This window comes from Nannobrachium achirus (genome assembly GCF_963921795.1).
Source record: "Nannobrachium achirus genome assembly, chromosome: 2".
In the NCBI taxonomy this organism is placed as follows: Eukaryota; Metazoa; Chordata; class Actinopteri; order Myctophiformes; family Myctophidae; genus Nannobrachium; species Nannobrachium achirus.
In genome coordinates, this window is record NC_137811.1 from 73,503,272 (window position 1) to 73,531,023 (window position 27,752).

The 27,752-nt window shown below is 44.9% G+C and overlaps 1 protein-coding gene across 2 annotated transcripts; it reads left to right on the top strand.

Moving 5' to 3' along the window:
• Positions 1-1,545: 1,545 nt before the first annotated feature.
• LOC308301779 (heat shock cognate 71 kDa protein-like) lies at positions 1,546-20,761 on the top strand (the record flags this gene model as incomplete). Of its 2 annotated transcripts, XM_080745884.1 has the most annotated exons (9): positions 1,546-1,750; positions 2,395-2,600; positions 3,816-3,968; positions 4,426-4,757; positions 6,754-6,977; positions 7,758-7,960; positions 9,067-9,265; positions 18,925-19,157; positions 20,540-20,761. In XM_080745884.1, 9 exons carry the CDS (start codon positions 1,546-1,548, stop codon positions 20,759-20,761), a joined length of 1,977 nt encoding a protein of 658 aa, XP_080602010.1. The 2 variants fall into 2 exon arrangements, with proteins under 2 accessions (XP_080602010.1, XP_080602011.1); XM_080745885.1 differs by lacking the exon at positions 18,925-19,157 and having other exon boundaries at positions 9,067-9,130; positions 20,664-20,761.
• Positions 20,762-27,752: the final 6,991 nt, after the last annotated feature.

The window sequence follows — 27,752 nt, forward strand, 5'->3', positions numbered from 1 at the left end:
CGTGCGTGCGTGCGTGCGTGCGTGCGTGCGTGCGTGCGTGCGTGTGTGTGTGTGCGGGCGTGCGTGCTGCTGCTTCTGGAAATGTCAATGGTGCTTAGAGTACTACTAACCCCCCCTCTCAACCGCACGCATGCACCTTTTGACTATTATTAGACATGAGATTTGTCACTGCACGTGATACTGCAGCCTAGGAGTGGCGGCAGTGGCTCAGGGGTAGAGAAACCGTCATTAGAACACGGAGGGTTCCCACTTTGATCCCGGGCTCCCCCAGAGTCAAAGAGTCCTTGAGCAAGACTCTGAACCCCCAGTTCAGGGTTCCCCAATAGGCGGCCCGCGGGCCGCAAAGGGGGCTACTGTCTGGCCCCCACCAACCCCAGTAATAATGGTGGTATAAGAGCAGCAACAACACTAGTATATCGTCATTGTCGGGTGGAAAACCCGTATCACAAAATGTGTACGTTCTTTCGCAAAGTAAAGCCCTGCTTCATCAAACAAGGCCGTCGCACAAAAGTAGTGAAAACAGCGAATCTACAAGCACACAACGCCTCGCGGTACGAGGCCTTGTGTGCTTGTAGATCGGCTGTTTTCACTAGTTTAAATCATTTTTAAAATGATAAATGCAAAACGAACGGTTTTGGACATTTTCACCCGACAACGACGATATCTGAACTGTCACTGGAGTAGTGGGAACGCCATCGTCGCCCCCTGCAATGGTGTGGCCCTTGGCTTGGTACCCTTGACATGATTTGGCCCTTGGGGAAAACTAAAACTAGTTGCTCCCGATGAGCAGGTTGGTGCCTTCCTCTGCCATTGGTGTATGAATGTGTGAATGTTGTTTTAAAATGCATATCATTATTAAAGAATAAATACTTTATAAATATATATATACATATATTTTTTTAAATGTAGAAAAAGATAATTAGATTTTTACTCTAGTCATGACTCATGACCCATGAAAATTGGACCGTGACTCACAAATGGGTTCCCGTTAGGGAAACGGCGTGCTAGATGAGACATTATTATGTATAAACAAATGTATAGTAGAATTTGCAATTTAGCAGACGCTTTTAATCCAAAGCGACTTACAATAAGCAGGTAATACATCAATGCAAGATAATATGTCAGTACATCAACAACAATACAACAAATGCATAGGAATATTAATCTAGAAAAAACAATAACATAGTTAGACCACACCATTCTTTTAATCAGTAAAAAAAAAACTTTGCTAAAACCCCCAAAAATGCTATCTAGCTTCATGTATGGTCATTGAGGGAAGGGGGAGTGTTACAGTAGTGCTATAGGTTTAGGTGGAGTCTGAAGAAGTGAGTCTTCAGTCCACGGTGGAAGCTATAGGGAGTGCGTCTGTAGTTCTAACTGTGACAGGGAGTTTATTCCACAATTTGGGGGCCAGGAGGGCAAGTGGATTTTTGTGGGGTTTTTAAGCGAGCTGGGTTCTGTCACGACTGTCAGCATCCCTGTGTTAGGAAGAAATGTAGAAAACAAATGTATAGTAAATAACCACGTCTTGTCGGTGGTGCCAGGATGTCTAAAGGACCGGCGGTGGGCATCGACCTGGGCACCACATACTCCTGTGTGGGCATCTTCCAGCATGGCAAGGTGGAGATCATCGCCAACGACCAGGGCAACCGCACCACGCCCAGCTACGTGGCTTTCACCGACTCAGAGAGGCTGATCGGAGACGCTGCCAAGAACCAGGTGGCCATGAACCCCACCAACACTGTGTTTGGTAAGGATTTAACCATAATGAACCCTGATACACCAACACTGTGTTTGGTAAGGATTTAACCATATCTACCCTATAGTAACACTGTGTTTGGTAAGGATTTAACCATATCTACCCTATAGTAACACTGTGTTTGGTAAGGATTTAACCATATCTACCCTATACCAACACTGTGTTTGGTAAGAATTTAACCATATCTACCCTATAGTAACACTGTGTTTGGTAAGGATTTAACCATATCTACCCTATAGTAACACTGTGTTTGGTAAGGATTTAACCATATCTACCCTATAGTAACACTTTGTTTGGTAAGGATTTAACCATATCTACCCTATAGTAACACTGTGTTTGGTAAGGATTTAACCATATCTACCCTATAGTAACACTGTGTTTGGTAAGATTTAGGGGTGTAATGATAAGCCTATGTCTTAACAGTAATACATATGGATGCACCGATACCGTTGTTTAAAATAACAATTTAGCAGATAACCGATACTGACAACGATATTTGTTATAGCATATCTACAAGCTTTTTTTAAACAACACTAAAAAATGAACTATTTTGGACAGCCAACAGCAATATCTGCGTGTGACACTCTCACTCTCTCTCTCTCTCTCTCTCTCTTTCTCTCTCTCTCTCTCCCCAGATGCCAAGAGACTGATCGGTCGTAAGTTCGACGACGCGGTGGTGCAGTCAGACATGAAGCACTGGCCCTTCACGGTGGTCAACCACGATGGCAAGCCCAAGATGGAGGTGGAGTACAAGGGAGAGATGAAGACCTTCTTCCCTGAGGAGGTCTCCTCCATGGTCCTCACCAAGATGAAGGAGATCTCTGAGGCCTACCTGGGCAAGGTAGGAACTCTGTTTCTAAACTAGCAAAAACAGTGGATCTACAAGCTCTCAATGTGTCGTTTGGTGACGTGTTGAGAGCCTGTAGATCAGCTATTTTCAATTTTTGTTTGGAGGCAAAAGTACGTTTTTACTTGGTCTAGCTGTTTTTTCTTATATTTGCCTACTATTTGGCCAAATTGTCTCATATTAGAGGCAGAAATTGTGAAAATAGCCGATCTACATGCTCACAGTTGCGAGGCGTTGTGTGAGCATGTAGATCTGCTATTTTCACAATAAAACCGTGTTATACAAAATTCCTCTACTCTTAGTGCTCGTCAGGGTGCCGGGGTCCCCAGTTGAAATATGATCATTTGCGCATAGGACTAAGCGACTCGTTATTGAGCTGAATTATTGTTATATAGTCCTGGAAATCGGGTTAAATACTCTGGAAAAGTCTTGGAAAGGTTTTGGAAATTAATTGGTAAAAATGTGTGGGAACCCTGTACCTTGCTTATTGTAAGTCGCTCTGGATTAAGAGCGTCTGCTAAATGCTTAAAGGGGAAGACCACCCATTTTCAATATTGAACTATGTCATTAATATACCTTAGAGGAGTTGTGTGGAAATAAAAAAAAAGTTCCCCCTCTTCTGTGTTGCCTGGAGGATTGATTTTGGGGTTTGTATTGCAAATTACAACTTGATGACATCACACATTGTACTTTACAATACAAACCCCAAAATCAATCCTCCAGTTCTAGGCAACACAGAAGAGGGGGAACTTTTTTTTATGTCCACACAACTCCTCTAAGGTATATTAATGACATAGTCCAATATTGAAAATGGGTGGTCTTCCCCTTTAAATTGTAAATTGTAAATGTTGGACAAAATGAAATGTCAGAAAATGCTCACTTATGATGACGTTCCCAAATTATGGATGCCACGTTGAAAGTGGTCAATTAATTAATGGTTGCATTAAACAATGAAAGGCTTGTCTGAAATATTTGGGGACAACATGCACTTAATTAACTGAACTGCAGGTTAAATGTGAACCTGATGACTCAAATAATGACCCCTGGGTTCTTGGTTTACCTGTGACATGTATAGTTTTAACATAACAGATTAATATTTTGATAGAATATTTAACTTTAGACTGACGCTATACGCTCATTGGTTCACCTGTGAATCTTAAACCCTAATCTAAGGTGTTTCATGAATCATTGTGTATTCTATACATTTAGGCAGTGAACAACGCCGTCGTCACAGTTCCAGCGTACTTCAACGACTCTCAGCGCCAGGCCACCAAAGACGCTGGAACCATCGCTGGACTCAACGTTCTGCGCATCATCAACGAGCCCACAGCAGCTGCCATCGCATACGGCTTGGACAAGAAGGTACAAGATACTTATACATCTTAGACAAGAAGGTATAAGATACTTCTTAGACAATAAGGAACACGTTAGATACACAACCTAGACCAGAATAGGGGAGTGTACTGTATCTACTGTATGTAACCCAGGTTCTATGTTCTGTGAGTTCTTTGTTTGCCACTTACCTAAGAGGGGAACATGGAACCCGGAACATAGAACCTGGGGAACATGGGAATGATGACCCGACAAGAAGGGTTAGGGTTACACAGAAAAATAACTGGATCTGAAATAGTTTTTTTAGAATGATTTCAAAGAAGAACCACTTTTGCCAAATGTTCACCTACTGTATTAACGACACAGTTTTAAGACTTTTTTTTTTTGGTGTGCACCTGTTACAATCCAGAGTGTTCTCTCGTAATCATATCGCATTCCGTTTCGCGCTCCTACAAAAGTTCGACTCTCTCTCTCTCTCTGGCTCCAGGTCGGTGGCGAGCGCAACGTGCTCATCTTCGACCTGGGCGGCGGCACCTTCGACGTGTCCATCCTGACCATCGAGGACGGCATCTTCGAGGTGAAGTCGACGGCGGGCGACACCCACCTGGGCGGCGAGGACTTCGACAACCGCATGGTCAACCACTTCGTGGCCGAGTTCAAGCGCAAGTTCAAGAAGGACATCATCGGCAACAAGCGCGCCGTGCGCCGCCTACGCACGGCCTGCGAGCGCGCCAAGCGCACGCTCTCCAGCAGCACACAGGCCAGCATCGAGATCGACTCCCTGTATGAGGGATCCGACTTCTACACCTCCATCACTAGGTGAGTGTACCATTTATTCTACACCTCCATCACTAGGTGAGTGGACTATTTATTCTACACCTCCATCACTAGGTGAGTGTACCATTTATTCTACACCTCCATCACTAGGTGAGTGGACTATTTATTCTACACCTCCATCACTAGGTGAGTGTACCATTTATTCTACACCTCCATCACTAGGTGAGTGGACTATTTATTCTACACCTCCATCACTAGGTGAGTGTACTATTTATTCTACACCTCCATCACTAGGTGAGTGGACTATTTATTCTACACCTCCATCACTAGGTGAGTGGACTATTTATTCTACACCTCCATCACTAGGTGAGTGTACTATTTATTCTACACCTCCATCACTAGGTGAGTGTACCATTTATTCTACACCTCCATCACTAGGTGAGTGGACTATTTATTCTACACCTCCATCACTAGGTGAGTGGACTATTTATTCTACACCTCCATCACTAGGTGAGTGTACTATTTATTCTACACCTCCATCACTAGGTGAGTGGACTATTTATTCTACACCTCCATCACTAGGTGAGTGTACTATTTATTCTACACCTCCATCACTAGGTGAGTGTACTATTTATTCTACACCTCCATCACTAGGTGAGTGGACTATTTATTCTACACCTCCATCACTAGGTGAGTGTACTATTTATTCTACACCTCCATCACTAGGTGAGTGGACTATTTATTCTACACCTCCATCACTAGGTGAGTGTACTATTTATTCTACACCTCCATCACTAGGTGAGTGGACTATTTATTCTACACCTCCATCACTAGGTGAGTGGACTATTTATTCTACACCTCCATCACTAGGTGAGTGTACCATTTATTCTACACCTCCATCACTAGGTGAGTGGACTATTTATTCTACACCTCCATCACTAGGTGAGTGGACTATTTATTCTACACCTCCATCACTAGGTGAGTGTACCATTTATTCTACACCTCCATCACTAGGTGAGTGGACTATTTATTCTACACCTCCATCACTAGGTGAGTGGACTATTTATTCTACACCTCCATCACTAGGTGAGTGTACCATTTATTCTACACCTCCATCACTAGGTGAGTGGACTATTTATTCTACACCTCCATCACTAGGTGAGTGTACTATTTATTCTACACCTCCATCACTAGGTGAGTGGACTATTTATTCTACACCTCCATCACTAGGTGAGTGGACTATTTATTCTACACCTCCATCACTAGGTGAGTGTACTATTTATTCTACACCTCCATCACTAGGTGAGTGTACTATTTATTCTACACCTCCATCACTAGGTGAGTGGACTATTTATTCTACACCTCCATCACTAGGTGAGTGTACTATTTATTCTACACCTCCATCACTAGGTGAGTGGACTATTTATTCTACACCTCCATCACTAGGTGAGTGTACCATTTATTCTACACCTCCATTACTAGGTGAGAGTATGATAACTCAAAGTGGGTGCCGTGACACCCTAGGGTGCCGCGACGCAAGTCCAGGGGTGCCTCAGAATACTTTGATAAATAATATTTGGAATGTGTCAATATCACTTCACACCAGGACCCAGTATGCAGATGTAGGGCGGGTGTATCAACTCTGCGCTATACTCTGATCGATTGGAGGTCTAACCAATAGAGTCTGTTTGGATCTTTTTAACCCCTTGAGGAAGAAATGAACACTGAGAAGAACCAGACTAATATCCACACAGTGATATTGTCTGGCTATGCGAGGCAAGAAAGGGACACCAATTGCATCCAATCAGGATCTTTATCCAATCAAGATAAAGAGCTGGAGAGACAGGGAGACCCCTGTTACTGAACAAACACTCTATCGCAATGATTACTGTCACAATATAGAGCTATTTAACATCGTTACTCAACAAACACTATCTATGATTACTTCACAGTGTACAGCTTTTATTTTAACATTTCTTTCTAGTTCAGGTTTATTGTTTCAGTGATCTCTATAATGAACCTTGCGTCCACCATTCAGGGCCCGCTTTGAGGAGCTGAACGCCGACCTGTTCCGTGGAACTCTGGAGCCCGTGGAGAAGTCCCTGAGGGACGCCAAGATGGACAAGGCTCAGATCCATGACATCGTGCTGGTGGGCGGGTCCACGCGCATCCCCAAGATCCAGAAACTACTGCAGGACCTCTTCAACGGACGGGACCTCAACAAGAGCATCAACCCTGATGAGGCTGTAGCCTACGGAGCTGGTAGGATATATGTTACTATAGGATCTGTTGTATGTAGGATGTCATTTATAGATCTGATGAGGCTGTGGCCTACGGAGCTGGTAGGATATGTTACTATAGATCTGTTGTATGTAGGATATTATGTCATTTATAGATCTGATGAGGCTGTGGCCTACGGAGCTGGTAGGATATGTTACTATAGGTCTAATGTAGGATATATGATATTATTATGTTCTGCTGTAGGATTACTCAATGACTGTGTTGGGATTAACGCTTTACTGTAGCGCCCCCAAATTGTAATCATAGTTACTACATGCTTGTTGACAAATAACTTTCTTTCAATGTGTGAAAATAGCGAACAACTTCTGAGGATAAAACTAGAATTAAAGGTTTAACTACTTAAACCCAACTGTATATGGTGGCGTATAGTCATAGTCATAACACTAGCATCACCACTGGTCATAACGTTAGCATCATTCATTGGCTGAATCGAAGACAGAGAAGACATGGAGACCGGCATTACTTTTCCAACAAAAGCAACGGAGGCGTGCCGTCTCAGGCGACCTTGATCCACGCCAGACACCGCCGAGTGAGCAGCAGCGAGCGATTCATTGTGTCGAGCGTTGCGAAGGTCGCATGAGCCGAGTCAGCGCCGTTAGAATGTGTAAACCAGGGGGACAGAATAGTAAATAATGTTTGGGGCGAACGGTCACTCAAAGTACCTGTGGCCAATCACAGCGCGTCTTTCCCGGCACTTGCCTGAATGTCGCCATCATTCACTATGACGCTGTCCTCCTCCAGCCGTGCAGGCGGCCATCTTGGCTGGGGACAAGTCGGAGAACGTCCAGGACCTGCTGCTGCTGGACGTCACTCCTCTGTCTCTGGGCATCGAGACGGCCGGGGGGGTGATGACCGTCCTCATCAAGAGGAACACCACCATCCCTACCAAGCAGACACAGACCTTCACTACGTACTCTGACAACCAGCCTGGAGTCCTTATTCAGGTTAGTTCAACTAACACCATCTCTAATGGTTAGTTCAACTAACACCACCATCCTTACCAAGCAGACACAGACCTTCACTACGTACTCTGATAACCAGCCTGGAGTCCTTATCCAGGTTAGTTCAACTAACACCATCTCTACTGGTTAGTTCAACTAACACCACACCTACTGGTTAGTTCAACTAACCCTAACACAACCAAGCAGACACAGACCTTCACTACTCTGATAACCAGCCTGGAGTGTGGAGTCCTCATCCAGGTTAGTTCAACTAACACCACACCTACTGGTTAGTTCAACTAACCCTAACCCTACTGGTTAGTTCAACTAACACCACACCTACTGGTTAGTTCAACTAACACCACACCTACTGGTTAGTTCAACTAACACCACACCTACCAAGCAGACCTCGGTCCAAACAAACCAGTCGGGTGTACTGATCCAGGTCTGTCTGATTGATTGATTGATTTAATATTTTATTTTACCGAAAAAGTCAATATCATCACAAGTATAAAACACTATGTACAGGGGTAGATACCCCTTCTTGTGTTATGAATAGATATTGTCTTTTCTTTTTTTTTAATCACATCTGTTATTAATCACTGATACTAGTTTACTGCAATGTGCAAGGAGACAAAAAAAATACACACAAACAAAATCCTTTTGACTATATGTGCCGGACAGTTGAGGAAGAAATGACATGGCTGCATGTCTAACCTTTATATTCATCACTTATAATACCTCTACAATGCATTATATTTGGTAGCTTGTTAGAGACTAAATGTCTCCACTAGGTCTATGTTGTTATGGTTCAGCTGGTCCTTGAAGCAGCGACAGTAGAACTGTTATCTCTGGCAGAACTACTGCACCACTGACATGAGTGTTATTGCACATAAAGCACAACCATCAGCACCTAGAATATTGTCTGGTCTCCTGATTGCCTCTATCGAGTACTGATTGATCAGAATTCCATGAAGGAACCTTGAAATAAATGGTGCGTTTATTGTACCTTGTGGTTTGGTGTTCTCCTCAGGTGTATGAAGGGGAGAGGGCCATGACCAATAATAATAAATAATATTAATAATATGTTTAATAATTATTATTATCAGGTGTATGAAGGGGAGAGGGCCATGACCAAGGACAACAACATCCTGGGGAAGTTCGACCTGACCGGCATCCCCCCCGCGCCCCGGGGGGTCCCCCAGATCGAGGTGACCTTCGACATCGACGCCAACGGCATCCTCAACGTGACGGCGGCCGACAAGAGCACCGGCAAGGAGAACAAGATCACCATCACCAACGACAAAGGTACGCGATGTGTCACAACGACAAACTTCCAAACGAGTCGTCTGTCTTGTGAGGTGTTGCTTGTGATCCGTTTCCCGGTTGGCAATGAGCTTAAATGTGTGATTGTTTGACGATCGTTGTCAAGATGTGCAAAACGGAATCATTCAGGTTCACAATTAATCATTGATTGCCATTTTCAAAATGGCCGCCAAGTTCCAGACTGCCACGTTCTTAAATTTCTAGTGCACAGATCAATTTTTAGTGCATGGATCGTGCACGCCCATGCCTAGATCATGCACCTATATGTGTAGTACTTTTTAACAGCTTTCAAACAAAGAAATCCGCTTGGAAATCCGTTCAGGCATTCATGAGATAGAAGCCTTCAAAGTCAGACAAAACAAACACTGCCACCTTCCTAAATTTCTAGTGCATACATTTTTAGTGCACGGATCGTGCACGCCCATGCCTAGATCATGCACCATTTCGCAATTTTGCGATCATGCCTAATACATTTTAGGCATTTTTGGATTTTTCTTATTTTATTTTTTTTTTTTCAAAATGGCTGCCAACTCGGGAAACTCGGGCTGTGGCAGCCTGGGACTACTGTAATAACTCGGGAAACTCGGGCCTTGGCAATCAATGAGTTAACACCACTGAAATGTCATATTGTAGTGTTTAATCACTGAGGCAGCATTGCAGCGAATATCTGTTGATCTACCATTAAAAGAAAGATAAAGTCATACTGTACATTGACAAGTAGTGAGTAGTGAGAGGACATCATGTGTCCCCTTCCCCCTGTGTGTCTGTCCAATAATAACAAAGACAAGGTTCACCTCAGAGCACAGATCTCGGTCAGGTCAGGTCGGTTATTGTGGCCTCCTGGTGGCGCTATAATAGTCCAATGTGAAAAGAGTGGCATTTCTTCCTTGGCCTAGTGGCACCGCGTTCACAATGTTTCACGGCAATCGCATGTTAATGATTCGAGGGATTTTGTTCAAACCGGACCAATGCTTTAAACTTTAGATAGATGCCAATCTTAGCCAATAAGGATGGAATATGAAAACATCTGATAGATCCGTCTTGATCCCATGACTATAGTGATACTGTGTACCGAGTTGCATGATGTTTGGACAAAATCTGGATAAGTAAGTATATGAAGAAATATGTTGGGTCAGAGGTTCTGCTGGTATCTTGAGTGTGTGTGTACAGTTTTGTTGTTATTGTGCCAACGGTGTTAGATATTAGCTGTTTCCCGGACGAACATAGACACACACTGAGGGACGGACGGACAGGGTGCAAAAGATAGTCTCAGCCACGCGTTCGGCCTGGCAGAGACAATAGTAATAATAATAATAATCATCATAATACTTATTCCTACAGGTTGTCTCTCTAAGGAGGACATTGCAGGGACGTGCTGGGCCCCTGATTCAGCCCGGGAAAAAGAGTTGGAGAGGCCCTCATTGCGTGCTATAGAGAGAGATCTCTCTCTATAGCGCTGCTGCTACTCAAAGATTTGTGACAAAGTGACAAGCCAGTGGGCCAATTACATGAGTTATATTTCGTCGTTGTCGGGTGGAAACCGTTTGTTTTGTATTTATCATTTTTAAAATGATTTAAACTAGTGGAAACAGCCGATCTACAAGCACACAACGCCGTTGTGTGCTTGTAGATCTGCTGTTTTCACTACTTTTGTGCGACGGCCTTGTATGATGAAGCAGGGCTTTGCTTTGCGAAAAAATCTACACATTTGAAACTTGGAGATACGAGGTTTCTGCCTGACAGTGACGATTTACTTTGTTGGCCGCCCAGCCCCCAAAATGGAACAAAGGCCGACATTTTATGTTAGTTTTTTTCCTAATGGCCGGCCTGGTCCAGGCCGGGAATGAACCGGCCGTTCGGGAGTTGTCCCGCTATTCCCAATGGCCAGCACGTCCCTGGGACATTGAGCGCATGGTGCAAGAGGCTGACCAGTACAATAAGAGTAATAATAATAATAATAATAATAATAATAATAATAATAATAATAATCAAAGTCGTGTACACTGTAGGGAGCTACAATGGAAAAAACTATGGCTCGTGGACCAACCGGTGACTTTGTACACGACTTCGTACATTTCCCATAGATTCTATGGGACTTGACCACTTGCTCCTGCCCTTCGTGTACACGGTCTGTGCCGTCTATAGTTTCTTAATGGGGGGCAGCAGAGAGCAATATGTACACAGGCCCTAGGTGGTGTCCACGACCAGTAGTTTTACATGAACCCTCAGAGGGACACTGTGGGCTTATCAAGTGGTCCGTGGTGGTTCTCAAAGTGAGGTCGGGGGACCCTCAGAGGGACACTGTGGGCTTATCCATACCTTGGCTACAGGGGGGAAATAATTAAATGTACTTTTCATCGTGCCTGTTGCTAAGGTATGGCAACATGATTGGTGTCTTGCAAGACACCAGTCATGTTGCCATACCTTAGCCTTTCCTGAACTGACGCCGCTGTGAACATGTGTACACAGCCAGCATATTACTCAATGCCAAACTTTGCACACACACTCCTTGCCTGCCAATCCACAACCTCCACCCCTCCAGGGACCCTCAGGGCTTATCTCCCGATTAGGACACTTTCCAGCATAGTGACATGCAGAACAAACTGTCCATATAGTATGGTTTACATAAAAGTCAGTTGTCTTTCACACACACACACACACACACACACACACACACACACACACACACACACACACACACACATATATATATATACATATATATATATATATATATATATATATATATATATATATATGTATATATATATATATATATATATATATATATATATATTTCATTTATTTATTTCATAAATATTTTTCATCACAATTGGGTTTGTGGGGAGCCATCCCTGCTTCAAGCTGTCACAGCACGGCACCAACACTTCAAACTAGTTAAAAAACCCAATACAGCAGATCTACAAGCACCTCACAGATCTACAAGCACCTCGCACATGCCAGGGACAGAGTAGGTTGGCCTGCATAAGCCTTGCTGTCAACACACTATACTACACCACTCAGGCCACCAAGCCAGGTGTGGTCAATTAGTGCCTTCTTTTGATCAGTGGCTTCTGCTTGATGAGTGGCAACAGTCTGTCTTTGTTCCCTGGTCAGTCAAGTTCACTGGGAGAGAATGTTTCAGATCAGTGCAAGTGTATTTGTTTTCCATTTGGACTTACTGTGTTTTGTTGGTACAGTATGCGTGCGACTAACTAATATTTCTGATAATTCCAATTTGTTTGTTGTTTAATTAGCCGGATTGTGAATGCCCTGCATTTTTCTTTCATCTTTAGAACCACACGTGTGTAACAAAACAGAGTGGTGATCATTTGGTGTGGGTGAAGAGAAGAAAAACATTTCATTAAAGGAGTAGTTCACCCCCAAAGTGACTTTTTTTCTATTGAACTCAAGTCTCCATGGCGTGAGTAATACATTGAAAAAATAAGTCATTTTGGGGGTGAACTACTCCTTGAATGTCAGTTTTGTGGTGTTTTGACTGGACACCCTGAGGATATTGCCAGATAGATAGACAGACAGACAGACAGACAGACAGACAGACAGACAGAGAATTGTAGGCCTTGCATTTATTTGACTTGGTTCCAACAGATGGCGAAAATAGCTAATCTTCAAGCTCACAATGCCTCACTGTTTGGACAAAGAGTTGAGGCGTTACATTTTGTAAAACACGGCCTTGTGAAAATAGCAGATCTACATGCTCACAACACCTCACAACGCAGGGCGGCGTGAGCATGTAGATCTGATATTTTCACAATTTCTGCCCCTAATATTTAATTTATCATTTTAAAAGTATTAAAAAGTCCTTAAATTGTCTCTTTAGAAATGTGCAGATAGCCTCTGTATACTCTTGAGTGGAAAAACAATGTTTCACATTAAGCTAAACATTTGGGACCACCCAAGATCATTTGGAGACCCCTCTAGGGGTCCCATAGTTGAACCACTGACTTATAAGGGGAGTATGGAGACCCCTCTAGGGGTCCCATAGTTGAACCACTGACTTATAAGGGGAGTATATGAGGCTGGATCCGTCTGGAACACTGCACTAGGCTCTCGCCAGCTCTGTAGCTCTCCACAATTGAACAGTTGTGTCCTTAAATTCAATTATAATAATTAACCCCTGTATATACGGGCAATAGTTTTACATGACTTTGTGTACACAGCCAATAGTTTTACATGAACATGTTCAGGCTTTAGTACTGTACTGTCTCGTGTAGCCCAACAGAGCCCATCACAGCACAACACGGCCCACCAGAGCCCAATACAGCCTACCAGAGCCCAATAGACTCCAGCAAACCTAAGTCCAGCCCAGTCCTGCCCAATAGGAGTATAGACCAGGGAAGGGGGGTAGTTAGATGACTGCACCAGACTCCACCAGGCTGCTCCATGCTCCAGCCAGCTCTGTAGATCCTGTGTACACGGCACTCCTAACTCGAAAGGTCAAGGAAAAGGGTCGTTTTAGGCGTCAAAACAGGCCCTTTGTCCTTAAAATGAATAAAAAAATCAAAAAAATATGTTTTGTTTCAGGCAGGACACACGTTTCATATTAGAAGCATGCCCGATCTGATGGAATGGGTTTCGTGTCTCTCCGACACTTTGAACCCTTTACGATTGCGAAAAAGACACCGAAACCCGGATTTTTGTCCTTAAAATCAATAAAAAAATCTAAAAAAATCTGTTTGTTTTACGCAGGAAACACTTTTCATATTTGAAGGATGCCTGATCCGATGGAATGGGTTTCGTGTCTCTCCGACACTTTGAACCCTTTATGATTGCGAAAAAGAAACGAAATTTGCACGCCACCAACACGATTACACATTCTTTCGGATAAAAGACACTTATTCTGACTTACTTTTTGACGCTGAATCCAACAAACCCGGTCTCGTGTCTCTACGACACTCCTAACTCGAAAGGTCAAGGAAAAAGCCACTGTGTACACATGACTTTGTGTACACGGCCAATAGTTTTACATGAACATGTCTAGGCTTTAGTACTGTACTGCCTCGTATAGCCCAACAGAGCCCAGCACAGAACAGCACAGCCCACCAGAGCCCAATACAGCCCCCCAGAGCCCAACAGAGTCCAGCAAACCTAAGTCCAGCCCAGTCCTGCCGAGTAGGAGTATAGACCGGGGAAAGGGGGTAGTTAGATGACTCCACCAGGCCATTACTGTCCAGATCTGGCTTGAATAGGCCAGACCAGGGTAGACAGGACTGCACCAGACTCCACCAGGCTGCTCCAGCCAGCTCTGTAGATCCTTGCACATGCGATTAACCACTGTGTACACGGGCAATAGTTTTAAGTTTTACATGAACCCTCAGAGGGACACTGTGGGCTTATCAAGTGGTCCATGGCCGGTTCTCAAAGTGAGGTCGGGGGGCCCACAGTGTCCCTCTGAGGGGACACGGCACAGACCGTGTACACGAAGGGCAGGAGCAAGTGTTCAAGTCCCATAGAATCTATGGGAAATGTACACAGGCGTGTACAAAGTCACCAGTAGTTTTACATGAACCCTCAGAGGGACACTGTGGGCTTATCAAGTGGTCCATGGTCGGTTCTCAAAGTGAGGTCGGGGACCCTCAGAGGGACACTGTGGGCTTATCAAGTGGTCCATGGTCGGTTCTCAAAGTGAGGTCGGGGGACCCTCAGAGGGACACTGTGGGCTTATCAAGTGGTCCATGGTCAGTTCTCAAAGTGAGGTCGGGGGACCCTCAGAGGGACACTGTGGGCTTATCAAGTGGTCCATGGTCGGTTCTCAAAGTGAGGTCGAGGGACCCTCAGAGGGACACTGGGCTTATCAAGTGGAAGCACAAAGTTGGTGAGGGGGGTACTAGCTATAGTAGGATGATCAGGCTTGTCGAGGCCAAAGGGTGTACTAGAATCTTAATAGGCACCATTAGGTTGTTCTAGGCCGTTGTCTGCCCTTTAGCTGCTCACACAATTGAGACCAAACACTGTGTACAGGAGCCTTAGTTTGTGTGTACATGACCAATAGTTTTAAATGGATATTTCTAGTCCATCGCACACCGCTGCCTTGTGCACCCTTGGTTGGTTCGTCTTTGTTTGGGAAGGAGGGACTTTGAGGATGTACCTCACTTTGAGAACCGACCATGGACCACTTGATAAGCCCACAGTGTCCCTCTGAGGGTCCCCCGATCTCACTTTGAGAACCGACCATGGACCACTTGATAAGCCCACGGTGTCCCTCTGAGGGTCCCTCAACCTCACTTTGAGAACCGACCATGGACCACTTGATAAGCCCACAGTGTCCCTCTGAGGGTCCCCCGACCTCACTTTGAGAACCGACCATGGACCACTTGATAAGCCCACAGTGTCCCTCTGAGGGTTCATGTAAAACTACTGGTGACTTTGTACACGCCTGTGTACATTTCCCATAGATTCTATGGGACTTGAACACTTGCTCCTGCCCTTCGTGTACACAATCTGTGCCGTGTCCCCTCAGAGGGACATTGTGGGCCCCCCGACCTCACTTTGAGAACCGGCCATGGACCACTTGATAAGCCCACAGTGTCCCTCTGAGGGTCCCCCGACCTCACTTTGAGAACCGACCATGGACCACTTGATAAGCCCACAGTGTCCCTCTGAGGGTTCATGTAAAACTACTGGTGACTTTGTACACGCCTGTGTACATTTCCCATAGATTCTATGGGACTTGAACACTTGCTCCTGCCCTTCGTGTACACGGTCTGTGCCGTGTCCCCTCAGAGGGACACTGTGGGCCCCCGACCTCACTTTGAGAACCGACCATGGACCACTTGATAAGCCCACAGTGTCCCTCTGAGGGTCCCCCGACCTCACTTTGAGGACCGACCATGGACCACTTGATAAGCCCACAGTGTCCCTCTGAGGGTCCCCGACCTCACTTTGAGAACCGACCATGGACCACTTGATAAGCCCACAGTGTCCCTCTGAGGGTTCATGTAAAACTACTGGTGACTTTGTACACGCCTGTGTACATTTCCCATAGATTCTATGGGACTTGAACACTTGCTCCTGCCCTTCGTGTACACGGTCTGTGCCGTGTCCCCTCAGAGGGACACTGTGGGCCCCCCGACCTCACTTTGAGAACCGGCCATGGACCACCTGATAAGCCCACAGTGTCCCTCTGAGGGTTCATGTAAAACTTAAAACTATTGCCCGTGTACACAGTGGTTAATCGCATGTGCAAGGATCTACAGAGCTGGCTGGAGCAGCCTGGTGGAGTCTGGTGCAGTCCTGTCTACCCTGGTCTGGCCTATTCAAGCCAGATCTGGACAGTAATGGCCTGGTGGAGTCATCTAACTACCCCCTTTCCCCGGTCTATACTCCTACTCGGCAGGACTGGGCTGGACTTAGGTTTGCTGGACTCTGTTGGGCTCTGGGGGGCTGTATTGGGCTCTGGTGGGCTGTGCTGTTCTGTGCTGGGCTCTGTTGGGCTATACGAGGCAGTACAGTACTAAAGCCTAGACATGTTCATGTAAAACTATTGGCTGTGTACACAAAGTCATGTAAAACTATTGCCCGTATATACAGGGGTTAATTATTATAATTGAATTTAAGGACACAACTGTTCAAGTGTGGAGAGCTACAGAGCTGGCGAGAGCCTAGTGCAGTGTTCCAGACGGATCCAGCCTCATATACTCCCCTTATATGTCAGTGGTTCAACTATGGGACCCCTAGAGGGGTCTCCATACTCCCCTTATAAGTCAGTGGTTCAACTATGGGACCCCTAGAGGGGTCTCCAAATGATCTTGGGTGGTCCCAAATGTTTAGCTTAATGTGAAACATTGTTTTTCCACTCAACAGTATACAGAGGCTATCTGCACATTTCTAAAGAGACAATTTAAGGACTTTTTAATACTTTTAAAATGATAAATTAAATATTAGGGGCAGAAATTGTGAAAATATCAGATCTACATGCTCACGCCGCCCTGCGTTGTGAGGTGTTGTGAGCATGTAGATCTGCTATTTTCACAAGGCCGTGTTTTACAAAATGTAACGCCTCAACTCTTTGTCCAAACAGTGAGGCATTGTGAGCTTGAAGATTAGCTATTTTCGCCATCTGTTGGAACCAAGTCAAATAAATGCAAGGCCTACAATTCTCTGTCTGTCTGTCTGTCTGTCTGTCTGTCTGTCTGTCTGTCTGTCTATCTGGCAATATCCTCAGGGTGTCCAGTCAAAACACCACAAAACTGACATTCAAGGAGTAGTTCACCCCCAAAATGACTTATTTTTTCAATGTATTACTCACGCCATGGAGACTTGAGTTCAATAGAAAAAAAGTCACTTTGGGGGTGAACTACTCCTTTAATGAAATGTTTTTCTTCTCTTCACCCACACCAAATGATCACCACTCTGTTTTGTTACACACGTGTGGTTCTAAAGATGAAAGAAAAATGCAGGGCATTCACAATCCGGCTAATTAAACAACAAACAAATTGGAATTATCAGAAATATTAGTTAGTCGCACGCATACTGTACCAACAAAACACAGTAAGTCCAAATGGAAAACAAATACACTTGCACTGATCTGAAACATTCTCTCCCAGTGAACTTGACTGACCAGGGAACAAAGACAGACTGGTGCCACTCATCAAGCAGAAGCCACTGATCAAAAGAAGGCACTAATTGACCACACCTGGCTTGGTGTGTTGACAGCAAGGCTTATGCAGGCCAACCTACTCTGTCCCTGGCATGTGCGAGGTGCTTGTAGATCTGTGAGGTGCTTGTAGATCTGCTGTATTGGGTTTTTTAACTAGTTTGAAGTGTTGGTGCCGTGCTGTGACAGCTTGAAGCAGGGATGGCTCCCCACAAACCCAATTGTGATGAAAAATATTTATGAAATAAATAAATGAAATATATATATATATATATATATATATGTGTGTGTGTGTGTGTGTGTGTGTGTGTGTGTGTGTGTGTGTGTGTGTGTGTGTGTGTGTGTGTGTGTGAAAGACAACTGACTTTTATGTAAACCATACTATATGGACAGTTTGTTCTGCATGTCACTATGCTGGAAAGTGTCCTAATCGGGAGATAAGCCCTGGGGGTCCCTGGAGGGGTGGAGGTTGTGGATTGGCAGGCAAGGAGTGTGTGTGCAAAGTTTGGCATTGAGTAATATGCTGGCTGTGTACACATGTTCACAGCGGCGTCAGTTCAGGAAAGGCTAAGGTATGGCAACATGACTGGTGTCTTGCAAGACACCAATCATGTTGCCATACCTTAGCAACAGGCACGATGAAAAGTACATTTAATTATTTCCCCCCTGTAGCCAAGGTATGGCAGCTGCCATAGCTTGCCATACCCAATTGACGCCCCTGCATGTTCACCTCCAGTAGGTTGGGAAAGTAGCCTGCCACCCTGTGGAAATAGGCTTGAACTGCAAGATAGGACCCTAAAACAAATAAAATGGAATAAAAAAGCATCCGTAAGACGGATGGGCGAACAAGTGGTGTCCATACGTAGATGGGGTCCCAGAGGACATGTAGAGCCCACCCCCTTATTTTTCACGCCCCCAGGGAACACACAGCGGGGTTTGGAAATTTGTCGTGTACACCAGCCCTAGGACCTCGGCTTCGTGGACCGATTTAACGATAGGGGTAATAATAATAATATTCCTACAGGTCGTCTCTCTAAGGAGGACATTGAGCGCATGGTGCAGGAGGCTGACCAGTACAAGGTAGAGGACGAGGCTCAGAGGGACAAGGTGACCTCTAAGAACTCCCTGGAGTCCATGGCCTTCAACATGAAGAGCACGGTGGAGGACGAGAAGCTGCAGGACAAGATCAGCCCGGAGGACAAGAAGAGCATCCTGGACAAATGCAACGAGGTCATCTCCTGGCTGGACAGGAACCAGGTAACTCCTCCACCCACTTAGCCTGATTTCAGACTCTGTGCTGAGCTTGAGTCTGACATTGTCCCATTGACAAAAGATTTCAAAGGGGAGGGGATTTGACATTTGAAATTCCCAATCACAAGAGATCTGGTGGGAGGGGTTGTGTTTGACAAAAACATTCCCCCCTCCCCCTCCCCTCTATGACAGGCTTCAAACTGGTCGTTGTCTTTGATGCTAACGAGGTGTGCAAAGGGAGCAATTAACACATCTACTGCCTCTTAATCTGAAGGTTGCTTGGTGCCTCGGTGCCACGTGGTTTCCTCCATAGGCCGCCGCTATTATTTTGAAGGGCTGGAAGGGGGTTGTTTTTGTTTTTTTGGATTATCACTTGACGGCAACGATTACGTCATCTAGTCACATGACAGTGTGGGACAAGAAGAGGGAAGATGGCTGCGCCCTGCCTTGGCCCTTGTTTACATTTAGATCTGCTGCAAAATGTCTCAAAATGGCTATTTTGTTTAAATGAAGTTTCTTTATGGGCCTCTCCATTGACTTAACATTGAGGAGCTTCACTTCGCGTGCACGCCCAACGTGCGTTGTAAACAAATCGCCGACATTACCGATGCGAGCGGGACCGGAGCGACATTAAGTAAGTAATAATATCTTTACTGTATATACAGTAAGATTCACAGTCCTCACCGTCAACGGCGCCATGGTATTAACCCTTTCAATGACGATGAGGACTGTCAACGGCGGCGAAAAAGTTAAGAGCTTTGGCTGAGCTCCCCCCTCCACTGTTTCTGTTGATTTTCAAAAGTTAGGCCCACCCCCTCCTCCGTCTTGCATTGATTTCATTGGCTGGTGCGCCAAGATACCATAGAAAGAGGCACGCCATATGACAACACCAGACCAAGAGAACCAGTCCGCTCATAGAGTGGGCGGGTCTATGGGCTGGAGCCAGGCAACCTCCACCCACCTAACCCTGCATTTACTCCAGAGGTCACTGATACGTTTCAGTCGAACCGTTCCATGACAGGCAGCAGTTCTTACAATAGATTAAAGTTCAATTTGACACATACTGTACTATACACACCGCTAAAGTCGTCAAACAGCGTCCGCCGCATCACTGCGCTTTCCTAATATTTTCCATATTTGAATGTTTAAGAAGTAGTGAAAATAGCAGATTTACAACCTCACAACGAGGTGCGAAGGGACACGTTGTGTGCTTGTAGATCTGCTGTTTTCACTCGTTTGGGTACCGGGGGCAAACGTCTAATTTCTCAGGTGATAAATGCCTCCATGGTAAACTGTGTGTGTTCTCCTCCATGGTAAACTGTGTGTGTTCTCCTCCATGGTAAACAGTGTGTGTTCTCCTCCATGGTAAACTGTGTGTGTTCTCCCAGACCGCGGAGAAGGAGGAGTACGAGCACCAGCTGAAGGACCTGGAGAAGGTGTGCAACCCCATCATCACCAAGCTGTACCAGGCGGGCGGCATGCCAGGGGGCATGGGAGGTGGCATGCCCGGAGGCATGCCCGGCGGAATGCCCGGCGGAATGCCCGGGGGCATGGGAGGAGGAATGCCAGGCGGCTCCAGCTCCGGTCCAACTATCGAGGAGGTTGACTAAAACAGACGCAGCAGCCGCCGTGGACGGACGGCGTCCATATGTTTTAGCTCAGATCCCTGAAAAACCTTTAATGCAGCCATAGAACACTAGCTAGCAGAGTAGACTTACCTTATGCACTTATCTGTCTGTCTAGGAAAGCACTAAATATGCACAAATCGACTTAAAAATTGCTGTGTCTATCACAGAGGAGACGATGGTGTGCTGTAGTGAGTCGGAGGTCGGCTTGTCTAGAAACCACAATCCACACATGTCTGTGCATCCGCTTGTCCGTGTGTCTGTGTCGTTTTATGCCCATATTAGACGAATAATCCACAGAGTGCTGCCCTCTGTATTGCGGTGCCACTTGACACGGCTGTTACGATTGCATCTCAGTGGATTTGTCTATCCGGAGATCCCTGACGCCATAGAGCGGCCATTTCATGTACATTGATAATGAGTGCTGCTCCAGGTACTCTGACAAAGGGTTCAACGGGTAATGCATAACCAGAGAGGCATGCGATCCCAGCGGACATGGAGCCATAGCCTGTTGAATGAACACAGTAGAGTCTACGGCAGTGGTCCTCAACCTTTTCAGGCCGTGACCCCCAAAATATTCATATTTTAACTGGGGACCCCGCACCCTGACGAGCACCAAGAGTTGAGGCATTACATTTTGTATAACACGGTTCATTTCTGCCTCTAATGTTTGACAATTTGACCAATGTTTAATTTGTCATTTTAGAGGTGTTAAAAGGTCCTTAAATTGTCACTTTAGAAATGTGCAGAAACCCGCTATACACTTAAACTTTATGTTGGTTTGTTTACTGCTGAGTGCGAAAACAGTGTTTCACATTATGTTCATTATCTGGGGACCCCCCAAAATAATTTGGGGACCCCCCTGGGGGTCCCGACCCACAGGTTGAGAAACACTGGTCTACTGTATAATCACTGCAAACGTCAGACTTCTGCTACAACGGTGTGTTGGACACAGAGCACAACAACACGCCTCGTCTCGTCTTTTCTTAACATGTTTTGTAAAGCACTTTGTTTTGGAGAAGCGCTTTTGCAAATAAACTCATTGTCACTGTTTATTGTCTGCCAGGGCAACACAACAGCTGCTCTGAATGTGTTGACACTGCAAATGGTTCCATAATCCAGCTCATAATTCATCTCTCATGTATTTAATAAAAAAACATCAGCCATGGGATTCTGATACCGTTTTGTGTGACTCTTTCTTACATCTATTCCGATTTACCCTTGATGCTGAGTGCCAAGCAGGGAGGCGTTGGGTCCCATTTTTACAGTCTTTGGTATCATGACCCAACCGGGATCGAACCCCGACCTCCCAGTCTCAGAGCCGGCGGACACTCTAACCACAAGGCCACTGAGCTGGTGATGGCTGAAGCATTCATCATTCATCACTCATCTGATCACTGAACTGTATGTATTTTAGACTTGCCTCTGATAGCGGGGGACTGGCAGTCGCCCAGAGGCAGCACAGCATTACGAGTTACAGGTACAGAGGAAGGAAAGTACTGTCATATACAGCAGGGGTTTTCAAAGTGGGTGACGGGGCACCCTGGGGTGCCGTGACGGCAGTCCAGGGGTACCGCGAGATAATTTGATAAAAAGTATATGAGAAATTTGAGAAAATGAAAACATGGCACTTCAGGTCAAAACGGTTGCTGACCCCTGATCTATTACCTTCAACTAACGATACCAAGTCCTCATGGGAGGAAGTGTCTGGAGCTTTGGAGGGGTCCAAGAGGATCCACTCAGGCTCAGTCAATGCCAGATTGCCAATGTTCAGATATGCACAGATTACATTATTATTATTACTAGAAGCCGGGCGGCCCAGCGTCTAGTCGGCGACCTGGCCAACTCGGAACAATGTAAATAGGGAATGAATGTCCCGCCCTTTAATGCAAACCCCATTATACCTGTTTTCATAGGACCCGTTTTGACCATCTGTCTGCCTGTGTCCATTTATGCCCATATATGGAGATATCTGTATCTGTCTGTCTGTCTGTCTGCGTCCATTTTATGTCCATATATGGAGATCACTGCAGTTATAGTTCTGGGTCCATTTTATGCCCATATATGGAGATATCTGTCTATCTGCGTCTATTTTATGCCCATATATGGAGTATCTGTCTGTGCCTCCAACTGTGTTGCAGACACAGTGCCCTTTAATGCAAACCTCAAACCTGTTGTCATAGGACCCGTTTTGAACATCTGTTTGCCTGTGTCCATTTATGCCCATATATGGAGATATCTGTATCTGTCTGTCTGCGTCCATTTTATGCCCATATATGGAGATCTTTGACCATCTGTTTGCCTCTGTCCATTTATGTCCATATATGGAGATATCTGTATCTGTCTGTCTGCAATCCATTTTATGCCCATATATGGGGGCATTCATTTTATGCCCATATATGGAGAACGCGCGTGCCCGTGGGACGAACGGTTCTCGAGATACGCGGATTACATACATACATACACACTCACAGAGATTTTTTGTTGACTCATGTGGCGTACGTGATGTCAGAGCCTTTTATGAAGTGATGTCACAATGAGTCAGAGCTTTCGCCGATTTCCTCTGGAACAGCCTGATGTCAACAATCAACCCCGCATAAGGAGATTCCGAACGTTTCGCGCCGGTTCGGGAAAACCGTGCGCCGGGTCGGGTCGAGACCCGGCACTGCACTCCGTGCCGCGGCAGGGAACGCGCGTGCCGAATCTGAAGCCGGTGGGACGAACGGTTCTCGAGATACGCGGATTACAGACACACAGACAGACAGACACGCAGAGACTTCTCGCATTTATAGATAGACTAGTTCGGGCGGCCCAGCGTCTAGTCGGCGACCTGGCCAACTCGGAACAATGTAAATAGGGAATGAATGCCCCGCCCTTTAGGACCCGTTTTGACCATCTGTCTGCCTGTGTCCATTTATGCCCATATATAGAGATATCTGTATCTGTCTGTCTGTCTGTCGGCGTCCATTTTATGTCCATATATGGAGATCACTGCAGTTATAGTTCTGGGTCCATTTTATGCCCAGATATGGAGATATCTGTCTATCTGCGTCCATTTTATGCCCATATATGGAGTATCTGTCTGTGCCTCCAACTGTGTTGCAGACACAGTGCCGGTTCCCCCTTTAATGCAAACCTCACACCTGTTGTCATAGGACCCGTTTTGAACATCTGTTTGCCTGTGTCCATTTATGCCCATATATGGAGATATCTGTATCTGTCTGTCTGCGTCCATTTTATGCCCATATATGGAGATCTTTGACCATCTGTTTGCCTCTGTCCATTTATGTCCATATATGGAGATATCTGTATCTGTCTGTCTGCAATCCATTTTATGCCCATATATGGGGGCATTCATTTTATGCCCATATATGGAGAACGCGCGTGCCCGTGGGACGAACGGTTCTCGAGATACGCGGATTACATACATACATACACACTCACAGAGATTTTTTTGTTGACTCATGTGGCGTACGTGATGTCAGAGCCTTTTATGAAGTGATGTCACAATGAGTCAGAGCTTTCGCCGATTTCCTCCGGAACAGCCTGATGTCAACAATCAACCCCGCATAAGGAGATTCCGAACGTGTCGCGCCGGTTCGGGAAAACCGCGCGTCGGGTCGGGTCGAGACCCGTGCCGCGGCGGGGAACGCGCGTGCCGAATCTGAAGCCGGTGGGACGAACGGTTCTCGAGATACGCGGATTACAGACACACAGACAGACAGACACGCAGAGACTTCTCGCATTTATAGATAGATAAGGTTAAAATGAACCAGTAAGACTCCCTAATCGGGAGATACGTGGACCGTCAGGTCGCATACACAAACTTTAGAAGGCAATGGTAGCCAATCAGGAGGGAATATGGGAAATGACAGATCCATGTTGATGACATGACTTTAGAGATACTGTGTACCGCTTTGTGTATATGATTTGTATATGAGTAGGGCAAAAGTGTGACATGACATGTGACGGACAGACTGACTGACAGACAGACAGACAGACAGACAGACAGAGAGACAGACAGACAGACAGACGGTGGAGGTTTTGATAGTAATTGCGACCTCGCAAAAATGAATAAAATGTATCCAACTGTTTCTGATAGTTGTGACAGATGCAACATCTCCCAGGGCACGCTGGGACACACCTTCTGGTCGAGCCCAAGGATTGTTTTCATTCAGGCAAAGCATTTTCTGGCTTGGTATACAGCAGAGTATAGCCTACCATATTCATATTGAACCTGTCCTGGTTGGGGGTGAAAAGAGAAAATGTTACAATGACATGCCTATAATGGCATTCCCAACATATATACTGTAGGGATGCCACGTTGAAAGTGGTTAATGGTTGCATTAAACAATAGTCAGCCAATTAAACCTATCGGCAGGTTTTATAGAATCCGGAGGATCTGTAGTCAGGAACAGACAGAGGCTTTAAAAACTATCCCACTAAGCAATTTGGGGGTTAAATCGCGTTCAGATGACGTCTTCGCCTAAACCGGACGTATAGCTAGATCCAGTCTGTGACGAGTTTAAATGTTAAAGTTTTTTCACCGTCTATGCCAAGCCATTGTATCACCGTCATTTAAACGCCTTTAGCGGCCCCTAGCGGCCGCCGAAAGTAGTGAAAATTTAGTGAAAATGATGGCAGCCAGCAGGATTTAAAATCATTTTTCCTTAGCTCTGAGAGCCGTATCCTACCCGTACCACCGCAGCTGATCGTATTTGTGATGATTTCTTGCACTGTTATTATTTGACACTGGGAGTCGACGGGGTTCGAACTCAGGATCTACTGTATTTGAAACCTGCGCGCTAACCGCTTGACCACAGCAGCTTGTGATTCAAAGGGGTTCCAGCAGCTATTAGTAGTTGACATATCGCTTCCCGCTGTTCGTTTGAGGTCGGTGCATTTGTTTGACAACACAAACTAACTTTATATTGATGCATAGCTATAAAACGATTTTATTTAATCATTATCGTATGGTGGGGGTGACATGCAGTCTTGTGTGTTTGTGGCTGTTGGTGTCAGAATGAATTATGTAACTCAGAGAAGTAATAGTATGCTGTCATGAGCAGCGTACCACGGCATTATGCAATTATTTAATACACTTTTAGAATTTTTCAAAGGTATTGACCAGCACGTCTTTTAGACGGCTATAATATGTGCAATGGCCAGAAACTGCTCAGTGGATGCAATCAACTATTAAGGTAAAACCGGGAGATACTGTTAGCATCCGATAATGAACAACTTGATAAAAATGTATTTAAAAAAAAAGATGGTCGACTAACACACGTTTGTCCTGAACGGTAATATATCGTTATTATGGAAGCGTTCAGATGACGGCTACAACTCAACTAGACTATATAGTGAAATTGGTTCTTAAAATTACTTTAGTCCAATATTTGAAAACCAGGTGTGGATATTAAAGCTGTTTTTTTAATCAACAAGTATGGAATAATGGATTAAATGTAATCAGCTACAATCGGTCTATAGACAGACTGACGATAGACGGTTCAAATGAGGGCTAAACATAACCATTGGGCTAAATGACGGCTTGTGTTTACTGGGTATGTTTACAGAAAGTGGTGTAGCCCAGTGCTTATTTCATGCCCTTAGCCTTATTCTAAAAACAGAGTTCATGTCATACTAACACAGTTTGACCAAGTTAAAATGTATGCCTTTAATAAATAGTTGTCTGTTAAAAATAGCCCTGCTATATAAATAGGTTTTGTAAAAAGACTTATGTTAAAAATGCATACAGTATATTTCATGGGTGTTAAAGGGTTAATTTCATGGGAGACTGTGGAAGATAAAACCTTAACGAGTCACAGTGACCCAGTACTGATCAAAGCGTTTTCTGATCAAAGGGTAAGCTTGTTTGTTACCTAGGCAACTGAGTTTCAGGTTTATTGATGATGTATGCTGATTGGTGACTTCTCAATCAGTCCAGTGGGGAGAGAGGAGAGGGGAATGATTGCTGGGCAGAATCACCTGTTGTATGTTCTGACACAGAAATGTTTGCAGTTTGCTGTTTGATGGATGCACAGTAGCTACTCTTTTTTCTTTGTTGTTTTCACTTGAGTGTGTGAAGTCTCAGTAAGCTTGTATAAGTAAGTGTGTGTTTGAGCTGAGGGGAAAAGTCATTAGATTAATCTACAAGAGGACATCGAGACTGACTTTACAGATTGTTTGGGAGTATATTTTCTGCAGAAGGATTCTACCAGCCCATTGTCTGTTTCACCTCAGTCACACACCTTGTCATCCTTTCACCAACTGTTCCCCAGAGCGAACAGGAACTGTGAGTAGGGCTTTCTGGAACTTTTCACCGAAAAGAGGATTACAGTATCATCACCCCAACTGTTCCCCAGAGCGAACAGAGACTTTGAGTAGCATTTGCTCATCTACAAGAGGAGGATCCCATCATATCAGGCCTGCACCTTTTTTGTTTTGTGTGATTGTGTGCGTGCGAGTGTGGGCCCACTGAATATATTGTTTGAAGGCATTTTGTGAACAATTTATGTTTTGCTGAATTGAAGTAAGATCAAAGGGATTTTTACAAGAGGTATTTTGAGAAGTGTTGGGATTTGAGTTTTGACTTTTGGGTTTAGTGAAGTCAAGTTTGGGTTCTTCATGTGAAGGTAATTAGGAGACTACAATTTTGTAGATCTCTTGTTTTTGATTTCATAAAACGGCATCAGGCCCAGCGGTTCAATTTAAAAAGGTTTACTGTTCAATTTCATGTGTATGTCCATTTCATGTTTTATTTATTATTTACATTTAAAAAGGGTTAAAACATTTAAGTAAAACTTTGATTACCCTTTAAACTGTGGTCTGTTCATTTATTTACAAAAGGTCTGTGGTCTAATTAATGAGCCTTGTGGTTTATTTTATAAATACAGGGTTTACAGTAGAAAGAACCGAACTCAAACGCCCCGTTACTCCTTTCCCTATAGTATCGGGGTGCTACATAAAATGGAGGCAC